Source organism: Canis lupus, chromosome 18 (assembly GCF_048164855.1).
Source record: "Canis lupus baileyi chromosome 18, mCanLup2.hap1, whole genome shotgun sequence".
Lineage (NCBI taxonomy): Eukaryota > Metazoa > Chordata > Mammalia > Carnivora > Canidae > Canis > Canis lupus.
The window spans coordinates 47,893,701-47,916,154 of NC_132855.1; the positions used below are offsets into that span (position 1 = coordinate 47,893,701).

At 36.9% G+C, this 22,454-nt stretch overlaps 1 protein-coding gene across 2 annotated transcripts in view; it reads left to right on the forward strand.

The window, feature by feature from the left end:
* Positions 1 to 22,454, forward strand: part of ELAPOR2 (endosome-lysosome associated apoptosis and autophagy regulator family member 2) — a 171,753-nt gene that overhangs the window by 118,894 nt on the left and 30,405 nt on the right. For both annotated transcript variants that reach the window (XM_072784375.1, XM_072784374.1), the window contains exons 9-16: positions 119 to 299; positions 1,766 to 1,894; positions 12,582 to 12,672; positions 13,363 to 13,465; positions 16,234 to 16,371; positions 18,167 to 18,430; positions 19,146 to 19,319; positions 21,337 to 21,526. In XM_072784375.1, the coding sequence (XP_072640476.1) occupies positions 119 to 299; positions 1,766 to 1,894; positions 12,582 to 12,672; positions 13,363 to 13,465; positions 16,234 to 16,371; positions 18,167 to 18,430; positions 19,146 to 19,319; positions 21,337 to 21,526 (1,270 nt within the window). The remainder of the gene's footprint in view (positions 1 to 118; positions 300 to 1,765; positions 1,895 to 12,581; positions 12,673 to 13,362; positions 13,466 to 16,233; positions 16,372 to 18,166; positions 18,431 to 19,145; positions 19,320 to 21,336; positions 21,527 to 22,454) is intronic.

Genomic DNA, 22,454 nt, shown 5'->3' on the forward strand with positions numbered 1-22,454 from the left:
TCTATTCTTTCATTATTTGGTTTTTCCTAGGCTTTCTGTTTAATGTTTTTATTAATGGAAATTTGAAGTAAATAAAGCATCATATATGACCTGAAAGCTTTTCTTTTTCTTTCTGTAGACACAAATTATGTACAAGTGGATAGAGCCCAAAATCTGCCGGGAGGATCTCACAGATGCTATTAGGTTGCCCCCTTCTGGAGAGAAGAAGGATTGTCCACCTTGCAACCCTGGATTTTATAACAATGGATCATCTTCTTGCCATCCCTGCCCCCCTGGAACATTTTCGGATGGAACAAAGGGTAGGATGCCAAGTGGTCCAAGAAATGGACCTTTAGCAAAATAATCTTTTTGGACCATTGCGACCTTGTTCTTCATTGTTTTTACGGAAGACTTCTTTATAAAGCATACTTACCTCACAAAGACTGAAGAAGAATTGAGAAATATCATAATGAATTGTGAAATCGCAGTGGCTTCTTTAACATACCACAAGAGTAGCTTTTTATTTGCATTTTGTGTAATACAGTAATTCTCTCTTCATGGAACAGCTCATTCTGCCTTTGAATGTTGATTAAAAAATATTCCACCATATTAAGTTTTAAGGATAGACACTCCTTTTGTAGTAAGTGTGTACACATATATTAATACAAGCATAAAATATAACCTCTTCTAATTCAGCTTTGGAATAGTAAATCATATTTTGTACTATAGTAATAGCAAAAATCACTCATTTTAATCATATAGCTGTGAAGATAGTCTCTTAATTGTTTCAGGGTGTATAGTTGGGATTTTAGTTTTTAATAAATAATAAAGAAAGTGCTACAGAATTTGTTTTAATTTTGGAGACAAGAATTACAATGCACTACAGCTGTAGTCATCTCACTTGAATGTAGCCGTGCCATCCTCTTACTTTCCAGAGGCTTCGATAAATAAGAAGGACTTGGTTGACTTGGTTTTAAATTCACATCCCACAGATGACCATTAGTGTGATTTATCCAACTTACTTAAACCTTATGAACTTCAATTTTCCCAGTCGTAAAATTGTGGATGATAATATCTAGATCATTATTATTGAGCAGGTTATATAAAAATGTGTCCTACAGAACTTTGGTATCAAAAAGTGTTTGCTCAGTGAATATTTCTCTTTAATGACGTAATTAATACAAAGTATGTTGGGTAAATTTGGAAATGGTTGGAAGGGACTCTTCTGTTTCATTGTTGCAGATATTAATTTAAATCAGGCTTATTTATAAACTTGACTCTTTCCAAACTTCTCAATTCCCAGTATCATTTTCCAACATAGCCAATATTTTGAATTTCAAGTAATGAGTCCATAATTCAATGGTCTAATACTCTGTTAATAACCAATAGGAAGGCTAAAATATCTCATTGTTCATGAGGTGAAGGGAACTGATTCTAAGGTCACATATAAGAGAATTAGTTTCAGATTACCCCTCTTGTGGAGGGTGATTTGATGTTAGCAGTTACTCTCAGAAATGAAGGAAAATAACTTTAAAAGATTTTTTACTGATCCTTTTCCTTTTACATGTTAGTCAAGTGTATATGGGTAAACTATATCCAGAAATATTTTCTTTTCCAGATTGCTTTAGAAAAAATTATTAATTCTTAAAGGAACTGATGCTCTACTATCTCTCCTTCGCACTTCCTTCTCTGCTAATAAAAAATTTAGTAGTACTTGGGATAGAGGAAGAGGAAGATGGCCAGATGCGTTTTAACTATAATGGTTTATTTCATGTGTCTTTCCTAGAATGTAGGCCTTGTCCAGCAGGAATGGAACCTGCACTTGGGTTTGAATATAAATGGTGGAATGTCCTTCCTGGCAACATGAAAACTTCCTGCTTTAATGTTGGGAATTCAAAGTGCGATGGAATGAATGGTGAGTTTAGAATCAGCCTACTGGGTGTATTTGGGTAGTAGATTCTTGGACTCAGCTCTCTAAAAATATACCAAATACCAGTATGAGGAACTTCATTCCTATCAGTTGGCTACTTGTCTATCTTCTAGCCCTCACATCGAAATAGTAAATGTGTCACAGCCAGTTGACTTCTCCATAACAGTATAGATTATTTTGCATTTTTTTGGAGTCAACTTTGAAGTAGATATTGAGAATCACCATTTATGGCTATAAATTCCAGAATAGATCACCAAGGGATATAATGAAATCTAAGTCACTTGCCATTTTGAAGAGTAGTATGACAGCATTTCTGCCAGGATTGTTTGAATCTGGCTCAGGACTGAGTGGTGTTGAGAAGTGTAATCATTTCTAACTCCTTCCCTATGAAATCTATGACTGTGTGTACAAAATATATTTAAATCTCACTTACTGAAAATTTAAAAATGTGGCAGTTCAATAAGATTGTGGATAAATTTTATTTGTTCTAATATTTTAAGACCTGAGAGGGGCTAGCACTTAGTTGTTATGCAGTATTTGCTGGTTGAATGAGTAACCGTATCTTTGTGTGTATTTCTAAACCAGACGCTAGGAGCCAGTGTTACAAATACTAGAGTTTTATGCCAAAATGCATCCTTTTACTTTTATCATCTCATTAGCAATTTTTATGAGCTCACTTTTTCTCCATATTATGTTTTTGTTGTTTAAAAAAATTCTTTTAAATTACATCTGTTTTAAATCAGTACCTATCTGAGGAATCCCTAGGTAGCACAGTGGTTTGGCGCCTGCCTTTGGCCCAGGGCGCGATCCTGGAGACCCGGGATTGAATCCCATGTCGGGCTCCCGGTGCATGGAGCCTGCTTCTCCCTCTGCCTATGTCTCTGCCTCTCTCTCTCTCTGTATGACTATCCCCAAATAAATAAAAAAAAATAAAAATAAAATAAAAAAAAATCAGTACCTATCTGAAATTAATATACTTGGGATGTAGGAAGTGAGGTAAACACATGAAAACAAAAATTGAAAAATAGTGGGCCCTTGAATAATGTTGGTTACAAAGATGAGTGAGAGAGGGAAAGAGAAAGCCTTAATATACATTAAACCTTATGAAATATTCTCTTTTTTGATCAATAATCCTAGGAAATTATCTTAAGGGAGAAGAAAAAAATATAGTAGTTATTACTTGACCATAAATCCATGAGAGTTTATGATCCTAAAGTTAAGACCTATGGAAAGGGAGGTCTGGGTGGCTCAGTGGTTGAACGTCTGCCTTAAGCTCAGGGCGTGATCCTGGGTCTGGGATTGAGTTCCACATCAGGCTCCCTGTGAGGAGCGTGCTTTTTCCTCTGCCTATGTCTCTGCCTCTCTCTCTGTGTTTCTCATGAATAAATAAATAAAATCTAAAAAAAAAAAAAAAGATCTATGGAAGAAAAATAAGACTGGGAAGGCCAGGGAATTGAATGAACTCATGAAAGCATCGATGTGTGTGTGTGTGTGTGTGTGTGTGTATTCACTTACTAGTAAAGATTATCTGGAACTTTTATTTGATCATTTAGAGAACTCTCAGGACAATACTCTTTGGAGGCCCTTGTTCCCTCCTTTACTTAGAGGCTAAAATTGAGATTTTTGATAATTTTCAGAAATGTTTAATTATTAATTTGAAAGATAGATATCTCTGCAGTATTAGTGTGTGGTATTAGAATAGCACATAGTAATGTGAAAAATACAATACAGAAGTGAAGATAAAAGGTGATGTATATTTTTCTTTTCATTTGTTTTTTTTTTAATTTTTTAAAAAATTTATTTATGATAGTCACAGAGAGAGAGAGAGAGAGGCAGAGACACAGGCAGAGGGAGAAGCAGGCTCCATGCACCGGGAGCCTGACGTGGGATTCGATCCAGGGTCTCCAGGATCGCGCCCTGGGCCAAAGGCAGGCGCCAAACCGTTGCGCCACCCAGGGATCCCCTTTTCATTTGTTTTTATTGAAGTTCGATTTGCCAACATATAGTATAACACCCAGTGCTCATCCCATCAAGTGTCCTCCTGATTGCCCATCACCCAGTTACCCCAGCCCCCTGCCCACCTCCCCTTCTGCAACTCCTTGTTCATTTCCCAGAGGTAGGAGTCTCTCATGGTTTGTCTCCCTCTTTAATTTTTCCCACTCAGTTCCCCTCCTTTCCCTTATTATCCCTTTTACTATTTCTTATATTCCCTTTATGAGTGAAACCATATGATAATTGTCCTTCACCGATTAATTTACTTAATTCAGCATAATACCCTCCAGTTCTATCCATGTTGAAGCAAATGGTGGGTATTCATCCCTTCTGATGGCTGAGTAATATTCCATTGTATATATAGACCACATCTTCTTTATCCCTTCATCTCTTGAAGGACATTGAGGCACCTTCCAAAGTTTGGCTATTGTGGACATTGCTGCTGTGAACATTGAGGTACAGGTGTCCTGGCATTTAAACATATCTGTATATTTGGGATAAATACCCAGTGGTGCAATTGCTGAGTTGCAGGCACCTCCTTGCTGAGTTGAGGAACCTCCACATGGTTTTGCAGAGTGGCTGCATCAGTTCACATTCCTACCAACAGTGCAAGAGGGTTCCCCCTTCTCCACATCCTCTCCAACATTTGTTGTTTCCTGTCTTGTTAATTTTCACCATTCTCACTGGTGTGAGGTGGTATCTCATTGTGGTTTTGATTTGTATTTCTCTGATGACAAGTGATGCAGAGCATTTTCTCATGTGCTTGTTGGCCATGTTTATGTCTTCTTTGGTGAAATTTCTGTTCATTTCTTCTGCCCATTTCATGATTGGATTTTTGGTTTCTTGGGTGTTGAGTTTAATAAGCTCTTTATAGATTTTGGATACTACTTTTATCTGATATGTCATTTGCAAATATCTTTTCCCATTCTATAGGTTGTCTTTTAGTTTTGTTGACTGTTTCTTTTGCTGTGTAGAAGCTTTTTATCTTGATTAAATCCCAATAGTTCATTTTTGCTTTTGTTTACTTTGCCTTCATAGATGTATCTTGCAAGAAGTTACTGTGGCCAATTCAAAAATGTTGTTGCCTGTGTTCTCCTCTAGGATTTTGATGGAATCTTGTCTCATCTTTAGATCTTTCATCCATTTTGAGTTTATCTTTGTGTATGGTGCAAGAGAGTGGTCTAGTTTCATTCTTCTGCATGTGGATGTCCATTTTACCAGCACCATTTATTGAAGAGACTGTCTTTCTTCCAATGGATAGTCTTTCCTCCTTTATCGAATATTAGTTGACCATAAAGTTGAGTGTGTGGTATTCTGGATTCTCTATTCTGTCCCATTGATCTACATGTCTGTTTTTGTGCCAGTACCACACTGTTTTGATCACAGCTTTGTAGTACAACTTGAAATCCGGCATTGTGATGCCCTTGGCATTGGTTTTCTTTTTCAATATTCCCCTGGCTATTCGGTGTCTTTTCTGATTCCACACAAATCTTAAGATTATTTGTTCCAACTCTGTGAAGAAAGTCCGTGGTATTTTGATAGGGATTGCATGGAACGTGTAAATTGCTCTGGGTAACATAGACATTTTCACAATATTAATTCTGCCAATCCATGAGCATGGAATGTTTTTCCATTTCATTACATCTTCCACAATTACTTTCAGAAGTGTTCTGTAGTTTTCAGGGTATAGATCCTTTACTTCTTTGGTTAGGTTTATTCCTAGATATCTTATGCTTTTGGGTGCAATTGTAAATAGGATTGACTCCTTAATTTCTCTTTCTTCAGTCTCATTGTTAGTGTATAGAAATGCCACTGATTTCTGGGCATTGATTTTGTATCCTGCGACACTGTCGAATTGCTCTATGAGTTCTACCAATTTTGGGGTGGAGTCTTTTGGGTTTTCTATGTACAGTATCATGTCATCTGCGAGGAGGGAGAGTTTGACTTCTTTGCCAATTTGAATGCCTTTATTTCTTTTTGTTGTCTGATTGCTGAGGCTAGGACTTCTGGTAGTATATTGAATATCAGTGGTGGAGTGGACATCCCTGTTGTGTTCCTGATCTTAGGGAAAAGGCTCTCAGTGTTTCCCCATTGAAAATGATATTTGCTGTGAGTTTTTAATGAATGGCTTTTTAAGATGTTGAGGAATGTTCCCTCTATCTCTACACTTTGAAGAGTTTTAATGGATGCTGTATTTTATCAAAAGCTTTCTTTGCATCTATTGAGAGGATCATATGGCTCTTGTTTTTCTCTTGTCAATGTGATATCACGTTGATTGTTTTACAAATATTGAACCAACCCTGCATCCTGGGGATAAATCCCACTTGATCATGGTGAATAATCTTCTTAATGTACTGATGGATTCTATTGGCTAGTATCTTGTTGAGAATTTTTGCATCTGTGTTCATCAGGGATATTGTGGTCTATAATTCTCCTTTTTGGTGGGGTCTTTGATTTTGGAATCAAAGTAATGCTGACCTCATAAAATGAGTTTGGAAGTATTCCATCCCTTTCTATCCTTTGAAACAGCTTTAGTAGAATAGGTATTATTTTATTCTTTAAACATTTGGTAACATTCCCCTGGGAAGCCATCTGGCCCTGGCCTTTTATGTCTTGGGAGGTTTTTGATGACTGCTTCAATTTCCTCACTGGTTGTTGGCCTGTTCAGGTTTTCTATTTCTTCCTGTTCCAGTTTTGGTAATTTGTGGTTTTCCAGAAATGCATCCACTTCTTTTGGATTGCCTAATTTTTAGCATATAGCTGCTCATAATACATTTTTAAAATTGGTTGTATTTCCTTGGTATTGGTTGTGATCTCTCCTCTTTTATTCGTGATTTAATTAATTTGAATATTTTTTCTTTTTAATAAGGCTGGATAGGGTTTATGTATCTTATTGATTCTTTCAAAGAACCAACTCCTAGTTGTGTTGATCTGTTCTACAGTTCTTCTGGTCTCTATTTCATTGAGTTCTGCTCGAATCTTTATTATCGCTCCTCTTCTGCTTGGTGTAGATTTTACTTGCTGTTCTTTCTCCAATTTCTTTAAGTGTGAGGTTAGCTTGTGTAATTGAGTTTTTTTCCAGTTTTTAAAGGGAGGCTTATATTGAGATGTATGTCCCTCTTAGGACTGCTTTTGCTGTATCCCAACGATTTTTAATGGTTGTATCTTCATTTTCATTAGTTTCCATGAATCTTTTTAATTCTTCTCTAAGTTCCTGGTTGACCCATTCATCTTTTAGTAGGATGCTCTTTAACCTCCATGTGTTTGAGTTTCTTCCAAATTTCTTTTTATGATTGAGTTCTAGTTACGGAGCATTGTGGTCTGAAAATATGCATGGGACAATCTCAGTCTTTTGGTATCAGTTGAGACCTGATTTGTGACCCAGTATGTGGTCTATTCTGGAGAAAGTTCCATGTGCACTTGAGAAGAATGTGTATTCAGTTGTGTTAAGATGGAAAGTTCTGTATATATCTGTGAAATCTGTTTGGTCCAGTTTATCATTTAAGCCCCTTGTTTCTTTGGTGATGTTCTGCTTGGAATACCTGTCATTTGCTGAAAGTGCCATGTTGAAGTCTTCTATTAGTGTATTATTATCTAAGTATCTCTTTACTTTGGTTATTAATTGATTGATATATTTGGCAGCTCCCACATTTAGGACATAAATATTCATGATTGTTAGGTATTCTTGTTGGATAGTCCCTTTAAGTATGATATAGTGTCCCTCTTCATCTCTTACTACAGTCTTTGGTATAAACCTTAATTTATCTGATATAAGGATGGCTACCCCAGCTTTCTTTTGAGGATCATTTGAATGGTAAATGGTTCTCTACCCATTCATTTTCAGGCTGGAGGTGTCCTTAGGTCTAACATGAGTCTCTTGTAGACAGCAAATAGATGGGTCTTGCTTTTGTATCCAGTCGGATACCCTGCATCTTTCGATGGGATCATTTAGCCCATTCATGTGCAGAGTAACCATTGAAAGATATGAATGTAGTGTTATCGTATTACCTATTCATTCCCTATTTTTGTGGATTGTTTCTTTGGGCTCCCTCTTTCTTTTACAGGGTCCTCCTTAATATTTCTTGCAGAGCCAGCTTGGTGGTACATGTTCTTTCAGTTTCTGCCTATCCTAGAAGCTCTTTATCTCTCCTTCTATTCTGAATTACAGCCTTGCTGGATAAAGTATTCTTGGCTGCATGTTCTTCTCATTTAGGACCCTGAATATATCCTGCCAGCCTTTTCTGGCCTGCCAGGTCTCTGTGGATAGGTTTGCTGTTAATCTGGTATTTCTCCCTATATAAGTTAGGGATTTCTTGTCTCTTGCTGCTTTAAGGATCTTCTCTTTATCTTTGAAATTTGCCAGTTTCACTATTAAATGTCACGGTATTGAATGGTTTTTATTGATTTTTGTGGGGGTCCTCTCTGTCTCTTAGATCTGAATACCTGTTTCCTTCCCCAGATTTGGGAAGTTCTCAGCTATGATTTGTTCAAATATACTTTGTGGTCCTCTCTCTCTCTCAGCCTCTTCTGGAATCCCAATTAGACGTATATTCTTCCTTCTCAAGCTATCATTTATTTCCCTAAGCCTTTCCTTGTGAGCTCTTAATTATTTTTTCTTTTTTCCTCAGTCTCCTTACTTACTATCAACTTGTCTTCGATGTCACTCACTCTTTCTTCTACCTCATTAACCCTAGCAATTAGAACATCTAGTTTGGATTGTATCTCATTTAATCTATTTTTAAATTTGGCCTGATTAGATCTCAATTCTGCAGTAATGAAGTCTCTAGAGTCCTTTATGCTTTTTTCTAGAGCCACCAGTAGCTTTATAGTTGTACTTCTGAATTGAATTCTGACATTGTATTGAATTCCAAATTCTATAACTATGGCAGAGGGTACTGTTTTCAGTTCTTTCTTTTGTGGTGAATTCTTCTGTATACTATTTTCTCTCAGTCCTGGAGCTTTCCAGTGCTACTTGGTCAGTAATCTTCCTCTTCCCTTGTTCTTCCAGTAGTTCTTCTGGGGGTGGGGTCTGCTGCACTGGTTCTCAGGTGTCTGTACCTGGGCGGAGATGCCCTGCCCCCTGCCAGGCGCTGGGCTCAGTGTGAGCTGTTTATCCTGTGAGGCCTTTGTTCCCTGGTGGCCCCACCCCTCCCAGGCACAAGGTGGAACAAAGAGGAAAGACAACTATGGCAGTGGCTAGATTTCCTACTCTGGAGTCAAGCTCCCCATGAGTAACTAATCACAGTCTCTCAGTCCGCAATGGCCTAGATGCTTCTGGGGGCAGGCCTGGGTGCACTAATCTGCACAGTTTGCAGGGTGCCCAGCGGCAGGAGAGTTCTTGCTGTCCTGTGCCCTCCCCGCTTTCACCTGTTCCGGGGGAGTGCAGGATCGCTGGCTTTGTCTGCTTGTGCGCCCTGGGATCTGGGGTCCTGTGCTAATGCACCCATGTTCCCAGGGACTGCCTCTCCTGAAGGGAGTGGGGCACAGCCACCTCCATCCATTGCCAGGCTCTAGGGTAAAGGCAGCTCCAGAGCTGGCCTGCCTAACCGACTGGCTTCTCCTAAATGCCCTGGAGGGCTGTGGCTCTCCTCCCCTTTACCAATATCAGACCGCTGTTTACAGTGAGCTTTCCTCTGGGTGCCCATCCTCTTATAGTGACTCTGGGAATCTTGAGGCTTTACTGCCCCTCCTGTGAGTCTGCCCGATTTCTCTGCTAAGCACTTTTCCTGTCAGGGAAAACTCTGGCACGGATTTTTAAAGTTCCCACTTCTCCAGGGCTGGACTTTCCTGTCCTAGAGGTTCTCACTGCTTAGCTTTAGCCTGGCTACTCATGGTTCCCCTCCCCCACTTTATTCTTTTTTTTTTTTTTTTTCACCTTCCTACCTTGTTAGAAGCTAAAACTTTTCTCTCTGTAGAATCCCAGCTGCTCTCTCTTTAAATCTCAGACTGAATTCATAGGTGTTCAGAATGTTTTGAAAGTTATCTAGGTAAGTCTGCAGGGATAGGTGAGTTGAGGACCCCTACTCTTCTGCCGTCTTGCCCCTTCCCCCATGTGATGTATATTTTTCTGCCTGGACAGTTGAGTATCCAGCTCTGAGAGGAATAGCACTGAGAAGAATGGGGGCCAAATTGAGAGACCCAGTAACAGCTATGTCATGAGTAGTCATCTAGTCATGGGGTTCAAGTGGATGTGCTTTGACCAGCTTAACTGTGTTACTTGGAGTACTTGGGAGATTCACGTGTTCTCAGTTTGAATTGTACAAAATTGCAGAACAGATACACAGAAATAAATCTTCACGTATCAAAAGTTTGCCTAAAAGTTGTTCATAGTTGGAGACAAGTTACTGTTTACACATAAAGGTGGTCACTAAGCATTATCTGTGATAACAGGAGTTAAAATAGTCTAAATATCCAGCAAACGATTGTCTTTATGAAAGTTACACTGCCCTAGAAGAAGAAATGTTATGCAAGCATTAAAAATGGCAGTCATGTGGAAAACAATTTAACAGTGTTTCTAGAATTTTGAATGTTCCTCTTCTCCAACCCATTTATTTCATTTCTGGGAATTTGTAGCAGGGAAACAATGTAAAAATGTGAAGAATGAAATTGTGGAAAAATACGTTAACTTTAGTGTTAATTAGGAGAAAGCAAACTACATTTTCAATAATGGGATATGATTAAATAAAATTATAATGTAAGCATGTAACATTGTTAAATCATTAAAATTAGATGTAGTAAGGGTTGTTTTTTTTTTAAAGATTTACTTATTTATTTATGATAGACATAGAGAGAAAGAGAGGCAGAGATACAGGAGGAGGGAGAACCAGGCTCCATGCTGGGAGCCTGACGTGGGACTCGATTCCGGGACTCCGGGATTGCGCCCTGGGCCAAAGGCAGGCGCCAAACTGCTGAGCCACCTAGGGATCCCCTGTAGTAAGGGTTTTTAATGGGAAAATGTAATCTGATTTTAATGAGAAAAATTAGAGGACAGTGCTAAATGAAAAAATCAGAATATAGAGTATGCATTAAAATCTATGGTATGGGACAGCCCCGGTGGCGCAGTGGTTTAGCGCTGCCTGCAGCCCAGGGTTTGATCCTGGGGACCCTGGATCGAGTCCCACGTCAGGCTCCCTGCATGGAACCTGCTTCTCCCTCTGCCTGTGCCTCTGCCCCTCTCTCTTTCTCTGTGTCTCTATGAATAAATAAATAAAATCTTTTAAAAAAAATCTATGGTATGCTAAAGTGTACACTAGATAAAATTGAAAAGAAATACATTGAAATGTTAAGAGCCTATCACTTGGAAGTGGGAAGTTTCAGGGAAGTATGAATTGCTTCATTTCTTTTCATTTAGTTTTACCATTAATAAATATTCCTCCCTGACACACATTGCTTTCCAAATCACCATAATAGCACAAAACACAGTTTAAAAATATTTTTATTTTACCTGATAATTCTTTCAGGATTCTTTTCTAAAAAAAATATAGAAAAGCTTTACAAAAAATAGATTTATTATTGCAGTGTCATTTTTAGAACCTAAAGGGTAAAAATAATCCAAATGGTTAAACTGGATGTGTGGTCAAAGGAGGGAAGTCCAATAGTGTGATCTGGCAAATTATGGGTATTAATTATATCTGTCTACATGATAAACTATTAAGTCATGAATATGTTTAAGTATTTATGCATACAAATACATATGCAATAGTGTTAACATATAAGGCCATGACACAAAATGTCAGTAATAAGACCTCAATGATGTTAAAACCTGTTTATCCAAAGTTAGTAAAAAGAAACTCCTCAAAATGTTAGCAGTGGTTTTATTCTGGGTGATGGGATTAAAAGTATACTTGTCATATTTAATTTTTTCTGTAGTTTCAAAAATTTTTTTTTTGTAGTTTCAAAATTTTAATAATAAATATAAATATTTATATTTATATAAAACAAATAAATAATGGCATGTGGGGGATACTTGTCCTTTTTCATTTAATGTGACCATTTCAGTCTATGATATGTTTATTGTTTCTGTGCAGGGAATAGACTTCCCATCACCTTCTATGTGCAGCTCTGCCTCCCCATTCTCTGGACAGTTGTTAGCATGTGCTTCTCTCTGTTATATTCTACTGACTCCTCAGTGAGGGGACACCCAGTCTTGTCTTTCTAACCTTAGAGCATATTATGATTCATGGCACTCAGTGAATGCCACTTGAGTTAATAAATAAGTGAATGAATGCAGAACAGGAGTTGTAAATTAGGGAACAGCAAACTATAGGAAAGAACTCTGGACTCTAAATCTTCATTAAGTAATTTAAAATTTCTAGTTTCCCTTGGTTACCTGAAGACTAAGATTTTCCATCTTAATTTATTAGAATGAATAAAGACCATCTGTTGTAGTTTAAAGAAAAAGCCCAATTGAGAAAACTGTTGTTAGTTTTTCTATTAAATAACTTTTGTGTAAAAATATGTATTATTTGACTCTTTCTGGGGAATCATATGGAATGCCTTTATGATATTAGGAGTCTACCTCTGCATGCAATTTGCAACTGCAGTATAAACATAGGGAATTATTTTGGAGTTTTTCTAACTTTGAACACAAACACTAATACCTTTTTTTTTTTTTTTTTTTTTTTTTCCCCTAAAGAGCAATGGGATTTTTACTGATAAGGATGCCTTATCTCATTTCCAGGTTGGGAGGTGGCTGGAGATCATATCCAGAGTGGGGCTGGAGGTTCAGATAATGATTACCTGATCTTAAACTTGCATATCCCCGGATTTAAGTAAGGAAAACCAATTCTGATTCCTTTCTGTAAGAATCCTCATGCCTGTGTCCCTATAGAAATAGATGAAGTAGGACTGCCTGCATAAATATGGTTATGTTGTGATGGACTTACCAAATAACAGGCTGTTGTAGGATAATGTATTACATTTAAGAATATCTGTAGAATTGGTGATTGAGAAACTGTAACTATTAGTCATATATTACTTAGATGAAGCTTGAAAGTTTTTAACAATAATTCTATCCAAATATTATAATAACCATGATTCTTGTATGCTTTTAATGAAAAGGTCTTTGTCCAAGTTGTTTGGAGGAGTATCTTTTGGTTGATAAATGTAGTTTTGTCTCAATTTTACCTGAAAAGTAGTATGTTACAACTCTTTAAATCACTTTTTGCTTCAGTTTCCTATGTTGAAGTTGAAGTGAAAAATAGTCATATTTTTCTTGCTTTAGGATAGATGGTAATATTTACCGCAGGAGATTCAAGCATATTACCATGATTGTGTAGACTCCTTACTGGGATGGTCTGGGCATGCAGAGATTGAGTAAGGAAGAAGTTGTGGCTGTGGGGAGCCATTGATTAGGGGAAGAGGAGAGCATGGCTTTCTGCTTAATGGAAAAAGTGACTTAATTTTGTTCAATACTATATTTAGATATATTATAAGTATTGTAATTTTAATCTGTCAAATAGGCCACCAACATCTATGACTGGAGCCATGGGTTCTGAACTGGGAAGAATAACATTTGTCTTTGAGACCCTCTGTTCAGCTGACTGTGTTCTGTATTTCATGGTGGTAAGTGAAAGAGGGGCTTTCAAAGGCGGGTTTCTAAGCTTAACATTTTCTTTCAAGGGTCCATTCATTCATGCAAGTTGGGATAAAAATGCCATTTTTCTTCCATTTGTAGGTCCTTCAAAAAATTAAAAAAAAAAACTAAAGAAGTCATTAAGAAATGTGCAGTACAGCCCACAAGGAAAGCTTGTGTTCCTCATGGGGGAGGTCTGAGCAAAGGGATTTGGGTGACTATCAGTCTGGTAAAAACTGCTTCATAAAGATATGTCACCAGCACAGTGAAAATTCTCCTCTAATAACCATTGTGTAGTTCAAACCAGCAGGAGGGAAGAAGCTATATTAATAAGTGAGGATAGAAAATAATGGGGGGATAGGGCACTGGGAAGAGAGAAGACTTCACTGTTAAATTTCATAAATGTGGACAAAGGACTTTACCATGTGCATGTCATAATTTTGCCCATTTTTTTCTAGATGCCCTGTGCATTTGAACTCTTAGCTTGAGAAAAGTAGCAATACAAAATTTATTAAGACCTCATGTGGGTATTAGAAGGTTGTTGCCTATGATTTTAGCACTGTAAGTAGTGACTTCATAGACATTGTTTTTACTTTTTCCCCATAGTCTTTTAGTAGTTAGCAATCTATTACGTTTCCTCCAGATATACAAGTTCAATGAAGATTTAAATATTTATTTGTGATTACTACCAGCTTAAAGGAAGGCAGACTATTTTCTTCCAAAAAAAGGACTTTGTCATAGTAAAATAAAATTGTGAATAATCTTAACACATCCATTTAATACACCACAAATAACCAATAAATCATCAATTCCCAGCTCTGCCTCCTTGTTTCTGTAATCTGTTGGTTCTTTTTCAAACTCTGTGTCATTGCTGAGGTCCACACTCCCATTATTTGTATTCTTTTTGTCTAAATTCTCTCTCATATATGCTGCCCCCAAAATTATCTTTATAAACCTAAAAACAATAGTGGAGGCATCCACAACAAATCTGCCTCCTTCCCCTTGCTGGCTTGTTACTGCCTATAGCAGTGGCTATTAAAGTTTGTTCCTGGGACCAGCACCATCTGAGAATTAGTTGCAAATGTAGATTCCTGAGCCCTCTTCTAGTCTTCATAAGAAGCTCTAGGGCTGAGATACCTGTATTTTAGCCAGCCATGAGTGTGGTTCTAACATCAACTAAGATTTGAGAACCAGTTGCCTCTGAATATACCTAAAATTTCTTAGCATGGCATCAGTATGGCTTTTTGTACTCTTTGCCTAGCTTCTGTTTACCACGTCTACCATATTGCTCACACCTCTTTAGAGTCCCTGAATTTGTTAGAGAAACACCCCATACTTTAGTTCTCATGCCTTGATACTCTAAGCCAGAATGGCATTCTTCCTTTTGCTCTTTGGTCTGGTGAACTCCTACTCATAATTCAAGGGCTGCTCAAACTTCACCTTTTCTGGGAAGCATTCTCTTAATCCTTTAAGTAAAATTAGCCACTTTGTCCATTGTGCTCCTAAAATTCTTTAAGAAAACTGATTTAATTATGTGACTGTATTGCTGCTTTTGTCTCTCACTTGACCAGGCACTCCTGAGGGTAAGGATCAGTTATTTATTTTCGTAAATCAATCTTAGATGTATTACCAAGGTAAGATGGTATTATTTGCAGTAATGCAATGCATTCCATTTATTATTGGAATAAACATCTAGAAAGATGATGTTTAACAGAGCACCGTCTGTCTATTATGAGCTTCTTTTAGGAAGTGGTGCGTCTGGTGGTTTGGTCATTTGGTGATGTGGGGAATTCTGTAATGTATGATAAGCACAATCTGTTATTCCGGTCTGTGGTGTGAACTCAAGACACATCTCTTTACAGCATATTTGATTACTATATAATATTTGATTCCTATGTTTATATCATAGAAAGAAATAAATATATCTTGAGCTCATACCACCATATTGTCCACATCCTAGATAATGTAACAGAAGCCCATCCAAATTTCTAAGACATCTGTTAGGGTTTCTGCAAGGACCACCAATTAGAAAATTCAAGGATAGCTTTGGTTTTCATTTCAAATTAGTTAGATGCATATTACATTATTTGGTTGACTTAGTTTATTTGCTTTCTAATCACATTAATGACAGCATATTGGTTGCGATGTAACACATTTGTAGGATAGTCTAAATCTTAAATTTAGCTAAGGAAATCAGAAATAAAATATTAGACAAACTCCTTTGGAATTCAGGTTTAAGCAGAAGAAGATTCTATGGACTTAAAATTCTGGGTAATGTTAATGTTAAGTTAGGGAAGCCTGGAAGTTGCAAGTATAATTCAGGAGGAACTTAGAATTCCTGTGCAAGAGTTGCCTATCAGAATCTCTCAAGGCACACATGGAAAACCTTGCTATTCTGTGAGAATCCTAGAAGTTTACTGTGAGAAGTTTGAGGAATTATGTTTTCCCTTCAAAGTGTATTTCCTCAACTAGGGTCACATGCACACAGGCACACACACACACACATCCTTAAACCTATTATAATTTGAGACCTCTTTCAGGTTATATTGACAGTATGGTGGAAAAATTGTAACTACTAAGCTAGTGAGTGCTTGTGTAGACTTGAAGGGAAGTTTTGAGGGTTCTAGGGTTCCGTGCTCTGCAGATAAATATTCACTGACCCTACAGGGGTCCAAGTAAAGACACATATTTGTAATGTATACACATATATTAATACTGAGTTTGTACTTTTTTGTTATATTTTTCTACCGTATATTAGGATATTAATAGAAAAAGTACCAATGTGGTGGAATCATGGGGTGGAACCAAAGAAAAACAAGCTTATACCCACATCATCTTCAAGAATGCAACATTTACATTTACATGGGCATTCCAGAGAACGAATCAGGGTCAAGATGTAAGTTCCAAGCACTTTTTTTCTTTAATACAAAGATGATGCTTCCAATGAAAATTTGTACAAAATGATCACTCAAATCTCTTGGAGGAAAAGACTTAGTTTTATTAACGTGGGATCAATCATTTGGTTATGGAGTGGATTTGTCTTTTTAAAATTTTTACTTAAATTAACATATAATGTATTATTGGTAGAGGTAGAGTTCAATGATTCATCGGTCTTATATAATACTCAGTGCTCATTACATCATGTGACCTCCTTAATGTTCATCACCCAGTTAACCCATTCCCCCACCCTTCCAGCAACACCCAGTTTGTTATGATTAAGAGTCTCTTATGGCTTGTCTCCCTCTCTGATTTCATCTTGTTTTATTTTTTCCTCTCTTCCCCTATGATCCTCTGTTTTGTTTCTTAAATTCTACATATGAGTGAGATCATATGATAATTGCCTTTCTCTGATTGACTTATTTCACTTAGCATAATATCCTCTAGTTCCATCGATGTCCTTGCAAATGGCAAGATTTCATTTTTTTGATGCCTGAGTAGCAGTTGGTTATGGAGTGGGTTTGTATAAAAATGGTATATATGTTTTTTGAGAGTAGTAATGTATGAAATGAAATAACACAATGTGTCTTTGGATTGTTCTTATGCTAAACAGATATATTTGCTGAAAGCTTAAGAGAGAGAAAATCTAATCTTGTAGTTATTTAAAAACACATTTTTAAAGCTTTCTAAGACTTTGAGAAGGCTGGTGACCATCTTCTTCTTTTTGTGAATGATCTGACATTTGTCCTGGAGCCATTAACTGGTATTGATTTATTATTTAATCGTGGCAATATCTCCTTTTATAACCTGGAGAGCATGTATATACACACAATTGGGTTAACACACAGAATTATTTATTTTCTTTTACTGTCCCGACGAGAGTAGAGCTTAATCCTCCCCTAAATAAGTTCCATTGTATGTTTCAATAGTAGCAGGACTGTTATTTTTGTGAATCTCCATAGACAGGACCTTGCCAAGGTGAAAATAAGGTAAACCACTTAGAGCTGTGGTGGCAAATGCAGAACATTTTCTCTTTTCTCTTCAGGCTTTCATTGGGGAACCATTCCCAGATGTTACTTGATTCTAATTGTTCTTGACGAGTGTTTGGGTTATGATCACATGGGGCATGAATGTGCTGTGGAATGCTTCCTCATGTTCCTGTTGTCTTTACTCAGACAAAAAACATTAAGTAGGGTAGCTCTGCTCTGTACTGATAAAGTAGTACCCACTGCCTGGTGAAAACTAGATCTTACTTGACCCATTGTCACAAGAAGGAAAATTATAGAAAGATCCAGGGTTTTGCTCCCTACTATGCTTCCTTTTAGTAGAAATCTGTACATACGTTAAAGAGAGTACTGGAAAGGGAGAAGAAGGCCCAAAGGGGTGGTGTGATGGCATCACAGTTAGTGTTTGGTAAGGACCAGAGTCCTGGTCTTTCAAGACTAATCCCTCATCCAAGGCTTTACTACTTGCTACACTGCTAACATAAAATATGCCTGAGTTTGTACCAATTATCACAGATCTCTTAGTGATTGTGGCTAAACTCCTGGAACTCCATTGCTATGGAAATTAGCTCTTAGTGTTAAGATTTGTTTTTTAAAAGAACTAAGAAGAAATAATATTAATCTGTTATTGATTATAAACTGTTAGGCTGGAACACTCTGCTTAGTTATTTTGGTGATATCAGCACAAAACAATCTGGTTGTACAACTAAGTCTCAAGGCAGAGGTCATTACTTTTTGCTCTCTTTTTAGAATAGACGGTTCATCAATGACATGGTGAAGATTTATTCTATCACTGCCACTAATGCAGTTGATGGGGTGGCGTCTTCATGCCGTGCCTGTGCCCTCGGTTCTGAACAGTCGGGCTCATCGTGTGTCCCCTGCCCCCCAGGCCACTACATTGAGAAAGAAACCAACCAGTGCAAGGAGTGTCCACCAGACACATACCTGTCCATACATCAGGTCTATGGCAAGGAGGCTTGTATTCCATGTGGGCCTGGGAGTAGAAGCACTCAGGTAAGTGAGTGTGTGTTTCAGATATCCCTCGGAAAGCACACTTTAACAAAGAAACTCACAAGATCCTTTTAATGTTTTTCCAGGAACTACAAGGTTGCTAGTTCCATTTAGAAATTGCCTTTTCATTCTTTTTCTTGTTTTCTCTCCTCTTACAGTTACTAAGCACTTAAAAACTTAATATGAGCCATGAAAGCCCTAGTTCCTGGGGGAACTAGGAACTTAACATATTAAGAAAAGCACCCAAATAAGAATGCTTTCCAAAAATACTAAAATTGATTATTGTTTATTCTGTTAAGGTAGAGTGAGTGAACTACTTCTGTATGTTGTACATATGAATATATGGAGATCAGCAAGTATATCTTAAAATATATTAAGGACGAAGATTGCTGCTATATTATGGATGAAGAAAAAAGTGGTTTTATTGTCTGTTAAAACTGGCATAGCAGGGACTTTTGGCTATTTATTAAAATACCTTTCTACAAGAAACTGGTCTTAGAATAACTTACTTATTTTTTTAAAATGCTGATTTTTCTGAACTCTGCCCCAGAAAATCTAGTTAGTGTTTGGAAATTCTCTATATTTATGTGATAAAATATAACTAAGACAAAATTACTGAGTTTTTAAGCCTATAACCTTTTCTGAAACACATTTTTCATCAAGGCTAATACTTTCTTTTCTGCTGTATATTTTTTTATTTCTTAATCTTTAATCAAAGGACCACTCAGTTTGCTATAGTGACTGCTTTTTCCACCATGAAAAAGAAAATCAGAGTTTGCACTATGACTTCAGCAACCTCAGCAGTGTGGGCTCATTAATGAATGGACCCAGCTTTACCTCCAAAGGAACCAAATACTTCCATTTCTTCAATATTAGTTTATGTGGGCATGAGGTGAGTTCTGGCTGTCAAAATGAGATGGAGCTGTATTTCAGCTTTGATTGAGTTGATTTTTTCTCTGTTGATGACCCAATAAAATCCCTTTGGAAACTAACAATCAAATGTCAGAAACTGAGCTGTGATTACTTAAATCTTGTGTTGCTTCCTAGCACGTTAGCATTCTCCAGCAGGGCTAAGCCTTTTCTGGTTTTCTACCCAGAAAGTAGGTGGATAAAGTACTTATCCAGCCAATTAAATCCCAGAGCTAGGAGTTAGGGTGTAGGTACTTTAAGGATCTTTCATTTTTATTGTAGTGGTTTAGGCTGTCAATCCTACCTATTTTTAGGCAGGCAGTTTTGGTTTGAGAAAGTTTTACTGTTCTTAATATTGTCCATTTTCTGTTTTTAAAAGAAAAATACTTCTGTGAGAAAGTTTGTCCAAAAAAAAAAAAAAAAAAAAGAGGTAAACGGGACAAATGTAGCTGATCAGGTGGTGTCTGCTAATAAATAATGGCATCTAATTTTTCTGTGGGAAGAAGCAGAACCTTAATTAATGCTGGTAATGGGAAGAGTTACAGGACTATATGCCCAATATTTTTATAAATCTGTGAGGTTAGGGCTGGAAAGTATGTATATACACCATTAGCAAAGCTGAAAATGTAATAAGGCATTTCCTCCATATTTCTTTCCATATTAACTCCAATATTTACAATGGTCTTCATTATGAGATGCTGTGCCAATGAAATAAAAAGAGATCTGATGACCACAGACATTCTTATTCAAAAATATCTATAAATTTTACATGGTGTAGTATTTGTCATGTTCTGATTTTACAGGAAGTGATCTAACCTGCTCAATTGGTTAGGCACTCAGTTCATTCATTCAGTAATCAAATATTAAATACCTATTCTGTTAATACTGAGTAGAGCAGTGAATGAAATTCATTATGTATTACATTTTTTTTGTCCTTATGCCTTCCCTCTGTCCCCTCATCTTTTCTGTCCTCTTTCTCTTCCTTTCCTTTTTATTCTCATTCCTTTCCTTTTATTGTTTTCCTCTTTCTTTCCTCAATAGTTTCTCTCTGATCTTTTCCATTGTTTTCTTCTTGGCTTCAACGATTTAATTTAAGCTTAGTAATAATATATTGTACCTGTATTACAATGAGAAGGCTTAGTGGAGGGAGAAAATTTTGTAAGTTTGGACTGCTGGATGCATTAAGAAAGATAAATCTTGTTCTTTTCTTTGTGCCCATATGTGCTCACTCTACATATAAGACCAAAAAAATCATCTTCGTTTTTCCCTTTATACATTCCTTCATAGAAATTATAAAGCTATAGTTGTTAGCAGTTGGACTATCATATATTTATGCAGTCTTCCAGTTTTTATAAATTATATAATCTAACTGACTAAATGATTTAAAAAGTAAACTCCCATATTCCCTTCAACTTCTTGTGTATTTGAATAGTTACACATCATTGAAAATGAGTAGGTGAATAAAGACACTTGCAGTGACCAACTATTAAGAATTTAGATGGTGTCCTAGGATTTTGCTGCAATATGACTTTTATGTTTTCTTCTTCAGGCTTCACATTACCTTTCTGCCACAATAGACCAATAAAGGAGAAGGGAGAGCGAGTATTTTTTCTTTGACATTAACACCTTCACCAGGAGTTATCTGGTCTCTTTGAATGCTTTGTTATCCTATGAATTGAAGGTTTCATGGATAGCACTTAGTTCCTTAAGTTAGATGGCTTTCATCCAGCACAAATGATGCTTGTAGTTGGAGGAGCAGTGCAGTCTTGAATTTCTATATTCATTATAACTTAAATGACATACAACCCTTGCTAAACACTGGAATTCCTCAAGAGCTTTTTAAAAAAAAATGCCAGTGCCTGGGCCTCACACCATATCATTTAAAGCAGAATCTCTGCAATGAGGAGACAGCCACTGCTGTATTTGAGTCACGAGCTCTTTGAGATCTAATGTAGAGACTGACTCTTCTGTGAAACCTCTTTATGATTTTGTTTTCCTAGGGGAAGAAGATGGCTCTCTGTACCAACAATATAACTGACTTCACAATAAAAGAAATGGTGGCAGGGTCAGATGATTACACAAATTTGGTAGGAGCATATATATGCCAGTCAACTATTATTCCTTCTGAAAGTAAGGGTTTCCGAGCAGCCTTATCGTCACAGTCCATCATTCTGGCAGATACATTTCTAGGTAAACTTCATTTGGTTTCTATATTGCAATGCATGCAGTTATTCTAAAATTACAGTACTAATAACTTGTCATTGTGTTGGTGTTTGCCATAACTGATGAAGGCCACAGGTAATTCTAAATCATCACTTTGAAACATGGTTAAAAAGCCCCTACAGTTGAGATCTATTGATCATTCTAAGTGAGTGCAAGCATCTTCTGAATTTATGTGTTAACTCATATGTGATAAGATTTTTTTTTTGAGAGTCTGTACTTTTCATCAAATTCTCTAGGAGCTTAAGAAGCAAGTAAGTTTTGAAACCAAAACTATAAACAAAAGAATAGTAAATATTGTATAAATCTAAATCATAATATCTACCATCACTTTTCATCATCTTTTCTCATATCGAAAGTAAGCTGGTAACATTTAACAAAGGTGAATGTACTGAGCTTTATTCCCTATCTGTCCTTTTTATCTTTGTGGACTAGAAGGCATAGGTTAGTTTCAAGAATGACCTCTTAGTGGTTTTTAGGGATCAAGTTCATTAGAACCTTTGGAATGGTGATAGAACAGATAACAGTATGACAATTAAAAAGTTTCTTAGGTGATTCTAATGTATAGCAGATTTGAGGACCAATTGTATTGACCCCAGAGGAATTTAATTTTAATTTTAGTTTTAGTTTTCAGCACCAAGGTCAGTTACTAAGCTTGTGCTCAGCCTCACAATGCTCCATCAGGAGAGGTTGCTGTTATCATTTGCATTTTGGTTCTGCTGTCATTTTGCCTCCAAGGGATGGGAAAAATGCCTGACTTTTAGATTAAGCAAACTTTGGAGTTACTTTCTGGAAATTATTGGGCACAAGGATTTTTATTTTCTCATATATGTCTGTATTTATTGAAAAGCTGTATTAACAGAATAGCCCAGCTTGTGCAACAAAACTCATCAGAAGC